Below are 11,622 nucleotides of genomic sequence, written 5' to 3'. Positions count from 1 at the left end.
GTGATATGTTGACATCACCTAGTCAAATTCTTTGTTCTGGTGAAGTTATTCACTAGTTCTTAGAGATGTCGCTTTTTGGTGAATCAGGTAGGCTCGAAACTTCTTGATTTTGCCAATGCTCCACCTTGTTGGAAGGTTAAAATATCAAATTGTGAATTTAACCTTTCACAAGTCGTAGCTCTTGTTTAATACTAAAAAATAGTCAAATGCTCGAGATGGAATTAGATTATGATAAGAAAAACCCAACGCACCATGCTACATGTCAACCTGGGCATTGGGTACTTCCTAGGTGTATTCTCGGGGCTCATTTTGGTACTTCTAAGGCATTCACGATTGTGAACGAGCTATCCTATCTAATTTTTGACCAAAATAATAAGAATGCCCAAAGTAGAATTTTCATTTGAGGAGTAGATTCATGCGAACTAGGTTGATGTCAACCTGGGCGTAGGGCCAAATGCCCATGTCAACCTGGGCGCTAGGTCCCTGTTTGACCCCCAGAAGATCTCATTTGCTCCTCGAGCTCACTTGTGTCCTCATCTGAAGACAAAAAAGGTTCCCGAAACCCATTTCAAGAAAATGATTAAAAATAGCAAGGTTGACAAAATGTCAACCTAGGCGCTGTAGCAAGCACCAGCGTCAATCTGGGCGTTGGTTCTAGCTTTTTGCCACTAGTTGATTCTGCTTGATTCTCGAAAAATACTCATATCTTAATTATTTGTCAAAACAGAGAATATGCCCGAAAGACTTCTCTAAAAGCTGATTGGAAATACCTCAGGTCGACAAAATGTCAACCTGGGCACTTGGCCCAGTACGTAGGTCTACCTTGGCGCTCAGTCCCAGTGTTGGCTCCTAAATGACTCTGTTTGTTTCTCAAAAGCACCCAAATCTTAATCCTTGATGAGAACGAAGGATATGCCCAAAATAATTCTTTTGAATTACTGATGGAAATGACCCTGGTTGACAAAATGTTAATTTGGGCATTGGGTCCCTATTCTGGTCTCTAGTCGATTCGTTTCTTTCCCGAAAGCACTTAATTCTTTGTTTTTGATGGAGACGAATAAAATACTCAAGATACTTCTTCAATAATGTGATTGGAAGTGCCCTGTGTCAACCTAGGCATTAGGTGCACTAGGTAGGTGCATGGGGCGCTTGGTGCCTCAAGTGCTCAAAAGTGAAAGTATTCTGATTCTGATTCTGATGTCTCAAATATGTTCATGACAAGTCTTATTCATGTCAAAGTACAAAGTTTGGACCATTTTCACTAAGACGGACCCGAAAACTATAATCATAGTTGGAAAAGTCAACTTGGGCGATGGGTGAAAACCCTAGGCGCCCGAGTTAATTTTTAGGGTGTCGCTTTGTCTCTTTTCATCTTTCAAGCCTTGGACTTGATTCTTATTGTCTTCTTTATTCAGAATACTCAAATACTTTTCATGCTCTAAACTATTATTTTATAAATCTTTCTTTCTCATTTTAGATCAAAATATTTTAATTGAATTAAATACATTAAAAATATAATATTTAAATGTTGTAGAGAAAAAAAAAATAGAGAAATTGATGTATAGTGTAATAAAAATGTAGGAGGAAGAATAGTTTAATGAGATGTTTTAATAACTAGAATATATAAAAACATTTATGGATCATATCAATAGGTGGATTTGTGGCGCAATGGTAGCGCGTCTGACTCCAGATCAGAAGGTTGCGTGTTCGATTCACGTCGAGTTCATTATCACCTTTTTCTTTTTTCTATTTATTTACCTTCTTTCATGTCAATCGTTTTTTTTAATAAAAGAAAATGAAAAAGTTTTTTAAATAAAAAAAGAAATAAATAAATTGCAAAAAGTATACTAATGTAGTTAATTCACCGTGCCTTTTTGGTCTGTTGCAGTTGTGCATTTTAACCACCTTTTTTTTCTTTTTAACTAACTTCTCCTTCTTTCGAAATTTTTTTTCCCTCTGTTTTCAGTTTTTTTCTAGTTTGCCTTCTCCTTCATCTGCCCATGTCTTTCTTCTTCTGATCTCACTACTGTCTTCATTCCTCCTCAGCCCTTTTCCTTTTGCTTTTATCATGGAACCTATCGAGAACGCCCTTAATACAACACTCTCCTTGACTGATGAAGAAGGAACTATCTTTGCTTTATCAGATGAAGTAACTGCCCCTGCAGATGTGCATTCCGTCCATATGTTTATTGCTCGAGTTCTCACTGATTCATACGTCCACAAGCCGACCTTCATTAACCAGATGTCGGGACACTGGAAGGGCCGTTTTCCGGTTGTGATTTCTGATTTTGGGGATGATATGTTCAAGGTTTCTTTCCATTGTGCAGGTGATAAATTTCGGGTTATGAATAAGGAACCTTGGCACTTTCAAAATCATCTCATTGTGATGTACACTCCAAGTGCTCTGCAGAATGTCTCAATGAATAACTTGACTTCCACACCATTTTGGGTCCAAATTTACCGACTGCCATTTCTAAGTAAATCAAAAGCCCTTGCTAAGGCCTTAGGAAATCTAATTGGTGAATTTCTGGATGTCTACGAGGACTCCCTTGATGAGGGCTGGGGTCCTTTTCTTCGAATCCGTGTGAAAATATTGATCAACAAGCCTCTTCCTCGTGGACAAATGATTAGCCTGCCTAAAGTACGAGATGAGTTTTGGATTGATTTTCGTTATGAGCGTCTACCGGAGTTTTGCTTTGAGTGTGGTTTGATCGGACACCCTTTTGAGAAATGTGTCAAGTTCATGGACCGTATGGACAATGGAAATAATGACGATCTTCCTTATGGACCATGGATGAAAGGGGTACGGCTTCCTACAACGGGTTATGATAAGTATAGAACTGACTTTTCTAAAGGGAATGCATGGCCGCTGTTAACCCGTCTTGCCCGTACCACTCTTACTTCAGCCATCCCTCGCATAAACACTGCAGCCACTCCATAACCAAGTCTATTGACAGATGCTGAAAATGTCTCAACCTTACCCTTCTCTCGACCTGCTCCATGTGTTACTACTGCTACTTTTTCACCAACTCTTTTTCCACCAACACACCATGATGCTTCTGTAAAACACACTCCCTTTAGTGTTATTACAAACTTTCCTCAAGAACTCACACAGCCATCTATTTCGCACCAGTCAACAAATAGCCATAACATTTTCAAAACCCATAATCAGCCTCCACTACATCAACCATCAATATCTAAACCATTACCTTCTGTGATAGTCAACCGCACTTCTTTTGTCTCTACCTCACACTCCAATCTGCATGATCCTACTAGTCAGCCTCTTATTCATCTATCTAGCATCTTTACTCCAGATATTAGTTCTACTGCTTCACCTATTTACCTCGTGGCAACTTACCCCCCAAATTTGTCTCCACTTTCTATCACCCAATCAAACACTAATGCCCCACACGTGTTCCCTGCAACCTCCACTATTTCTCCCCCTATAGTTGCTACTGTCATAAACAAGGAAAACTTACCACCCATGCCTACCATTAAGAGACAAAGTGACTCTCTCACTATGAGACAGTTCTTAAAACGTTGCCGAAATCAGAACCATGCTACTTCTACTGCCATGTTTGTGGGAGAAAGCTCAAGTCAAACAGTTTCCTTTGATGATATGAATTCTGATGACTTCATTGACAATTCCGCGGAGATTGCTTTGCAATCCCGTGACTCATTATGAAAATCTTGAGTTGGAATGCGCGGGGTTTGGGGAACCCGTCTGCATTCAGGCACCTTCGGTTGCTTGTCAAACAGCAATCGCCCCACATTCTGTTTCTTATGGAAACAAAGCTCCCACAGAATTCTCTTACGCATTTTCGGCAAACTTTAAATTTTAGTAATGGTTTAGAATCACCACGTTCTGGTCTAAGTGGAGGAATGATGCTTCTTTGGCAACATGATATTGATGTCTCTATTCTGAATTACGGTAGAACTTTCTTTGATGGTTTTGTTCAAGTGGAGAATGACAAAAGTTTTCATCTCACAGCCTTTTATGGTGCTCCGGATGCTCACAATAAAGCTGATTCTTAGCTCCTTTTGCAACGTCTTACTGATGTGTCCCCTTTTGTTCCATGGTTTGCTACAGGAGATTTCAATGAAATACTATCCAACAATGACAAATCCGGTGGTGGTTTAAGACATGAACGACAAATGGAAGCTTTTCGTAAGTCTTTGGATCTTTGCAAATTACATGAAACTACTTTTGAAGGAGATCGCTTCACTTGGATAAAGAACCGTTCAGGTGTCAACACCATTAAAGAAAGGCTTGATTGGTGTTTTGTGAATCATCTTTGGGTCAACCAATTCAGTGCTCCACTTGTACATCATCTTGACTATTTTGGCTCGGATCACAGAGCAATCTCTGCCACATTTACACCAGTAAACTCACTGCTCCAGCAAGATAAAAGACGTAGTAGGTTCCGGTTTGAGAAGTTATGGCTTTCGGATGAACAAAGCAAGGAGATTATATCGGCTAGTTGGCATTCTACTTCAGCAGTTGATCCTATTGGTTCAGTCCTTCAGAATTTGGAAGAGTGTGCTTCAAAACTTCAAAGATGGCATATTGACAAGTACGGTAACATGAAGAAAAAAATTTCCGAGGCACAAAAGAGAGTGGAAACTCTTAACAACTCTCCACACCGAACCACAATTGCTATGGATTCATTGAAAAATTCAGAGGCTGTTCTTGATGATTTGTTGGAGCAAGAAGAAGTCTATTGGCAGCAGAGGTCTCGGATTGATTGGTTAACCTCGGGAGATCGTAACACGAAATTCTTTCATGCAAAAGCTTCAGCTAGGAAGACAAACAACACCATTAAATTTCTGGTTACTGAAACAGGCAATCGGGTTAGTTCTAAACCTGCTATGGCTGCTGCAATTCATGATTATTTTGCCTCAATTTTCACGACTTCAACTATTGATGAGAATGCCCTCGCTACCACTTTAAATGCCATTCCTACAACGATCACACCTGAAATGAATTGTGATCTTCTTAAACCTTTCGAAGCAGCTGAAGTTGAGTTGGCTTTAAGCATGATGGCTCCGAATAAGAGTCCCGGTATTGATGGTATGTCCCCTATGTTCTACCAACAAAACTGGGCTGTTGTTGGTGATTTAGTGACAGCTACTGTGTTAAGTGTTTTGAATAATGGGGCTGATCCTACAAGGTTAAACAAAACACTAATTACCCTCATACCTAAGATCAAAAAACCACAGAAGCTACAAGACTTTCGCCCTATTAGTCTTTGTAATGTTATCTCCAAGCTAATCACCAAAGTGCTTGTGAACCGATTCAAACATGTTCTACCCTATGTTATCTCAGAAACCCAAAGTGTATTCTTGCCGAATCGCTTAATCACCGACAATATTCTTGTTGCTTTTGAGCTTGTTAATGCCATCAAGAACAAAACTACGGGTCGTAAAGGGGTGGCAACTTTGAAATTGGACATGAGTAAAGCCTTTGATCGTGTTGAATGGAGATTTGTTGAGGAGGTCATGAGGAAAATGGGGTTTGCTAATGGATGGATTGCACTAATCATGAGCTGCTTGTGTACCAACAGTTTTTCATTTCTCTTGAATGGTGAGGTCACGGGTTCACTTACTCCATCGAGAGGGCTTCGCAAAGGCTGTCCTCTCTCACCGTGCTTGTTCTTAATTTGTTCTGAAGGCTTATCACGGCTGCTCCAACATGAAGAAGCGATGGGGAATCTGAATGGGTTCAAGTTAACACGACATGCTCAGTCCATCTCTCATTTGTTTTTTGCGGATGACAACCTTCTTTTCTGTCAAGCTAATGAGTCTTCTTGCCTCGCAATTAAGAGATCTTTGGATGTTTATCACAGAGCATCGGGCCAAGTTCTCAACCCCGATAAGTCAGTTATGTCCTTCTCCCCCAACACTACACTTGCTACCCAAGTTTTCTCCCATCGACAACTACCAATGCCAATCTGTGAATGTCATGAGAGATATCTTGGTTTGCCTTCCTACTCCGGGAGAGACAAAAAGCAGATGTTTAGTGACATCAAAGAGAAGATATGGAGACTCATGTCACACTTGGAGTGAGAAAATTTTTTCTGCGGGAGGTCGTGAGGTTCTTCTTAAAGCGGTCGTCCAATCCATTTCAACTTACGCTATGAGCTGCTTCCGCTTACCTGTTTACTTCTGCAATCAACTTGAGTCTATGATGGCCAACTTTTGGTGGGGCTTAAATGAAAATGGAAGCAAGGTTCATTGGCGCTCATGGAAGCTTATGTGCAAAAGAAAGGATAATGGTGGTATGGGGTTCCGTTCATTTGTGCATTTTAATCAAGCAATGCTTGCAAAGCAGGCTTGGCGACTTCTACAGCAACCGGACTCCCTACTTGCTAAGCTTCTCAAGAGTAGGTACTATCCTAACAACTCTTTCCTTGAAGCTCATCTTGGTCACTCCCCTTCATTAACTTGGCAAGCCATTCATTGGGGAAGAAGCCTCCTTACTGCTGGTCTAAGATGGAAAATAGGCGAAGGTTGTCGAGTTCTTTGTGCTAAAGATCCATGGATTCTGGGCCACTCTAGCTTTCAACCTTACCACTATTCTGGACCCCCGAATCTAGTTGTTTCGAATATCATCACGGATGAGCGACAATGGGATTTATCTTTGCTAAATCGCTGGTTTTCACCACCTGATGTGGACCGAATTTTAACCATTCCCCTGGGCTTTTTTCGACATGATGACACTCTCATATGGCATCCCAACTCCTCTGGTTTATACTCGGTCCAAACGGGCTATCATTTAGCGGCTTCACTTGATGATATTGACAACAGTTCTTCCTCTTCTTCCATGGCAGCAAGCTGGAATTTTTTATGGTCGCTAAAATTACCCCAAAAGATCAAAATCTTCATGTGGCGAGTCTATAATGATGCCATTCCTGTAGCTACAACCCTTGTGAAGCGAAAAATAATAACGGATTCCACTTGCTCCATTTGTCAACAAGCTTGGGAAACTATAGGGCATGCTCTTTTTGGTTGTAAATATGCTAGATCTGTTTGGCGCTTTTCAAATTTCACTCTAGACTGGAACAATACCATGACAATGAGGAAGGGTGATTATTTGATTCATTTGGCTGCTATATACTCTAAAATGGAGATGGAGCACCTTTGTTGTATCCTATGGGCGATATGGACTGAACGTAATAGAGTGATTCATGGCCATAAAGCAAAACCATCCAAAGATCTTGCAAATTTTTGCAAATTTTGTAAGGAACTACTGGCAGAATTATCAAAGCGCTCAACTTAAATATGGTTTTTCTAGTCTACTATCCTTTTTCCCTAATGTAACTGTCTCTCATGTCAAACGCTCAGCGAACATGGCTGCTGATGGTTTGGCTAAGTTTACTTTAGGGGTGGATGAGACTTGTCTTTGGTCGGATTGTATACCTCCGCCTATAAACTCTGTTATTTTAAATGACTTTCATCTTTGATTTATAATAACAAGTTTATTTCCTCAAAAAAAAAAAATAATAATAAAAAAAATAAATAAATAAATTGCACCTCTACCTTTCCTCCGGCATTTATAAATTATAATAGCATCGAAAAGTAAGAACAGGAGTCTGCATTGTAAACTAACAAACAAAGCGAAGGTTTCGCTCGGTGAATGGGCAGGTGGACTGGAGTTTCCCTCCTCTTCCACCAAATATCCAAATCCCTTCCCACAACCCCACTCAAACCCTTCTTTTTCCCCTCAACTTATTCAACCATTTCAACCCATTTCTTCAATCCAAGAACATTTTCGGCTCTCCCATCTCGAGTATCCATTGATACCCACGACTTCGATTCGGGGTCTCCTTATTTGGGCCGAACCTATGGGTTTGAAGCTAAGGAAGATGAAGACATCGGAAAGATCCCTATCAAAGCTTACTTTCTCTCTACTAGGTTTGCCATTATAATCTTTGCCCTGTAAATTCTCATGTGTTTACCTTTGGTATAATAATCCATGTGGGTCTGTTGTATGTATTTCAATCTATTGTATTCTCAAATTCATGAATTTAGTTAACACTAAGCAACGGAGTCGTGTAAAACATTCTAATCTATTGGAAAGTAATAATCTATTGCATTACAATTTTTTTTTAATTCTTTAATTTTAGAGCCCCATCTTGGTAAATGGTAGTTGGTTCATGGACTTCTTGTGTTCTTAGGCTCCTTTGTCTGAACGTTTTACTTTCCTTTATAATTTTTTGGGAATGTTCTTTATGATTTAGCTTTCTCAAATTTATGGTTTTGGCAGTATAAATTTAAAAAGCATGCAAGCTGCGAATTTGAGCAACGTAATCCCTGCAACTTCTCGCTCATCAAACTACATTGCCCTCAGATATGGTGATATACCTTCAAAAGCTACCGTGAGTTTAGTTTATTTCTAGAACTTTGAATTTTCGTATCTTTTTTTTTTATATATATATATAAATATAGGCAAGTGGTTTTGGAGACTTTGAAGTTGTTATGGTATGTTAGGTTGAATTGGACAACATTTTGCATTATTGAGAATAAAGATAGCATGCTCAGTAGCATAAATTACAAAGCTTTCAGAAAAGACTTTGACTTTTCATTTGCATAAATTACATTTCAGCAAGTTATTTAGATGCTTTATTTGTGCCTAGTATCCTTAACATAAACTGGTTTCAGTACAAAAATCCTTGAAAACTGCTTAAACTTAATTTAATTAGTAGCTGATTATAGAGTTCTGCATGATCATCTGTTAGTTCTTTTCCTAATATGACATCTTTTGAGTAGGGATTTGGAGTCGAGCGGAATCCATGCTGCAGCCGTTATATGGTTGTATTCCAATATGGATCAGCAGTTCTGTTTAATATTGAAGACCACGAAGTTGAAAATTACTTGGAATTAGTTCGAAGACATGCTTCTGGATTACTTCTAGAGATGAGGAAAGATGGTAAGCTTTGTTTAAAACATGACATATTATGATTAAACAAAATCACTTGCCATTTTAGTAGATTGAATCTGATTGCTGGTGGGTAGCAATTTTGGAAGTAAGTGGGTAGAATGATCTTTTTTTCCTTAACCGGGTAGAATGAGGAGTTGATAATTTAAATTTATTTTCTTGTAGATTACATCTAAGATAACACCTAGATGGTTCGTGTAATATGATTAGTGATGATGCTAAAAATTTCTTCTTCTCTTGAATTTTAAAATTTGTTGAAATTACAAGATTAAATTGTAAAACTGAAATACGTATGCATGTGGTGATATGACTGTTGGTTTGATTTGCATATTGCTGTGTATCAAAATACTGTTTCATTAACAACATGCTCATTCACTTCTTTTGGTTATTTCCTGAATCAGACTACACAGTAAAAGAGAAGCCACAAATGGTTGAGGACATGGAAGGAGGTGCAGACTACATTGCTCTCAAAACATTAGACACTGATGGTGTTCGCATTATCGGAAGTGTGCTTGGCCAGAGTATTGCTTTAGATTATTTTGTTTCACAGGTATATTATCAGTATTTTAATGTTATTTTGTGTGACTAAAAACGTAAAGGTTGCTGAAATGCTTTGATACAACCATTATTTGTGTGAATAACACTAATATAAGTCCAATAGGAACACTTTTGGTATTTCTTCAACTGGTTGAATTTTTTGCAATGGCTTTCATGTGATCAAAATGTCAGGTAATGACATTGTGAATCTTACTATCTCACTATCTCAGGTTGATGGTATGGTTCAAGAATTTGCCGATATAAATCGGGGGATGGAGAAAACAGGAACTTTCACCATGGACAAGAAGAAGCTTCTTCAACTTGTTGGGAAGGCTAATTCAAACTTAGCTGATGTGATTCTAAAAGTTGGTATTTTTGAGAGGTAATTGGTTCTTAATTACTTTATAATGGTTACTACCAAACAGGTGGGGTATTGGAATTTCTAATTTCTACATTTTATACAAATTCTGATCTAGACTGGCTTGCCTTATTGGTCTATGTTTCTGTTTCCAAGTCTAACTATGTGGTAATTTTAAAAAACATTCCCAAAAAAAAAACAGAAGGGGTAATGGTAAAATGGTAACTTGCAAACAGGAGGGGTATTAGATTTTCTAATGTTTACATTATACACACTCCGATCTAGACTGGCTTGCCTTACGGTTTATGAATATTTTTCCAAGTCAAATGATGTGATAATTTTGAGAAGCATGTTACTCGCAAAACCAAAGCTCTGGATTTACTATCTCTCTCCATAGTGCATTTGTTTTCTTCTTCTTTATTTTATTTTATTTATTTATTTTATCAACAAAACCATTTTGAATACATATTGTTGTTGTTTTTGATGTTTTATAATTCATCCCTCAGATCGGAAATTGCTTGGAGAGATGCAAAATACGCTCAAATACACGAGTACCTTTGGGAGGAGTACGAGGTGACACAACGCTTTGGAAACTTGGATTTCAAATTAAAATTTATTGAGGTATTTGAATTTTTAATTGTTGGAGCTTTCTTAGCTTTTATTTGTTGTGGTATGCATTTTATAATTTGTATAAGATAAATGAACAGGATGCAGTTAGTTTAAAGAGGAGGAAAATAAGTGCCCAAAACAAAATGAGTAATGATATGTTGACCAACTTATGCACCCAAATATTACAGTGACGGACGACAATGGTTTCTTTCAACCAACCAATCACATTAATTTTAGATGGAAGTTATTATTTGTAATGTTTTGGTGCATAATTTGGGTGCACGTACTCAAGGCATATTTGTATCAAATATTTTTCAATTCTATTATACAAATATTCATACAAGTCAGTAACAACAGCTCATTCGAGATAGCCACTCTTCTACTAGTCCTGAAAACTTCCCCTCTAAATCTGAAATCTGAAACTTGATTATTAACATTTTTTTTACTCAGTAATTTAACAACATAACAGCAACTAACAGAATTGGTTGCTCCTTGGTTGGTGAAACTCCCATACAAAAAGGAAACTGATGTGTTTTCTTTTTTATTTTACAGCATAATATTCATTTTCTCCAAGAAGTCATCCAAAATAGAAAGTCAGATTTCTTGGAATGGTGTATCATTGGTCTTTTGACTGTAGAAAATGCTATATCCTTATATGAGATTGTTCGTGATTCAACTCCTTTGTGATGTGACAAGCTGGAGATAAATTTTCAATCATAGGTGTAGTAGGTTCTTCAAGTACAGACCTAAATAGTTGTTAAGTGATTATTATGTAAAATTGTATATAATTGTTATTTGGGTGAGCCCAAAAACGCATAGTTTTTCCTTCAAAAATAACTTCTATATTTACCTAACTTGGTAGGTCCTTGAGCGGATTTCATGTTAGCTTGGTCTCTAACAAGTAAATGCTGAAGCTTGAGAGTTTCTGGACGAATAAATTATGATATAGCTATTGATTTAATTAAATATTGAGTCTCATATAGTTTAATATAATAATTTTTAGGGAGTATCGCTAGCCAACCTTGCCGCAAGGTGACATGTTTAGAAGGTGCTAGACACTACAGGTGCTCAATAACAACGCTCTTTAATTTAATACCATATTAACTTTTCAGGTTTGTTTGGAGGAATGAAAGAAAAATGATAAGAAATTATTAATTGGACCACATTCCAATGCTGTATT

General features: G+C 37.9%; 1 protein-coding gene and 1 non-coding gene across 3 annotated transcripts; both read left to right on the top strand.

The window, feature by feature from the left end:
• Nucleotides 1-1,654: 1,654 nt before the first annotated feature.
• TRNAW-CCA (transfer RNA tryptophan (anticodon CCA)) lies at nucleotides 1,655-1,726 on the top strand. Its single transcript has one exon. It is a non-coding gene; the product is annotated as a tRNA-Trp (tRNA).
• Nucleotides 1,727-7,509: 5,783 nt separating this feature from the next.
• On the top strand, nucleotides 7,510-11,408 carry LOC115700960 (protein RETARDED ROOT GROWTH, mitochondrial). Of its 2 annotated transcripts, none has more exons than XM_030628641.2 (7): nucleotides 7,510-7,914; nucleotides 8,267-8,378; nucleotides 8,770-8,929; nucleotides 9,340-9,488; nucleotides 9,706-9,857; nucleotides 10,340-10,454; nucleotides 10,995-11,408. In XM_030628641.2, exons 1-7 carry the CDS (start codon nucleotides 7,637-7,639, stop codon nucleotides 11,127-11,129), a joined length of 1,101 nt encoding a protein of 366 aa, XP_030484501.2. In that variant the 5' UTR covers nucleotides 7,510-7,636; the 3' UTR covers nucleotides 11,130-11,408. The 2 variants fall into 2 exon arrangements, with proteins under 2 accessions (XP_030484501.2, XP_030484502.2); XM_030628642.2 differs by lacking the exon at nucleotides 10,995-11,408 and adding an exon at nucleotides 10,541-10,812.
• The last annotated feature ends 214 nt before the right edge of the window (nucleotides 11,409-11,622 follow it).

Source organism: Cannabis sativa, chromosome 8, assembly GCF_029168945.1.
Source record: "Cannabis sativa cultivar Pink pepper isolate KNU-18-1 chromosome 8, ASM2916894v1, whole genome shotgun sequence".
NCBI lineage: Eukaryota > Viridiplantae > Streptophyta > Magnoliopsida > Rosales > Cannabaceae > Cannabis > Cannabis sativa.
This window is presented reverse-complemented; position numbering and strand designations above follow the sequence as displayed.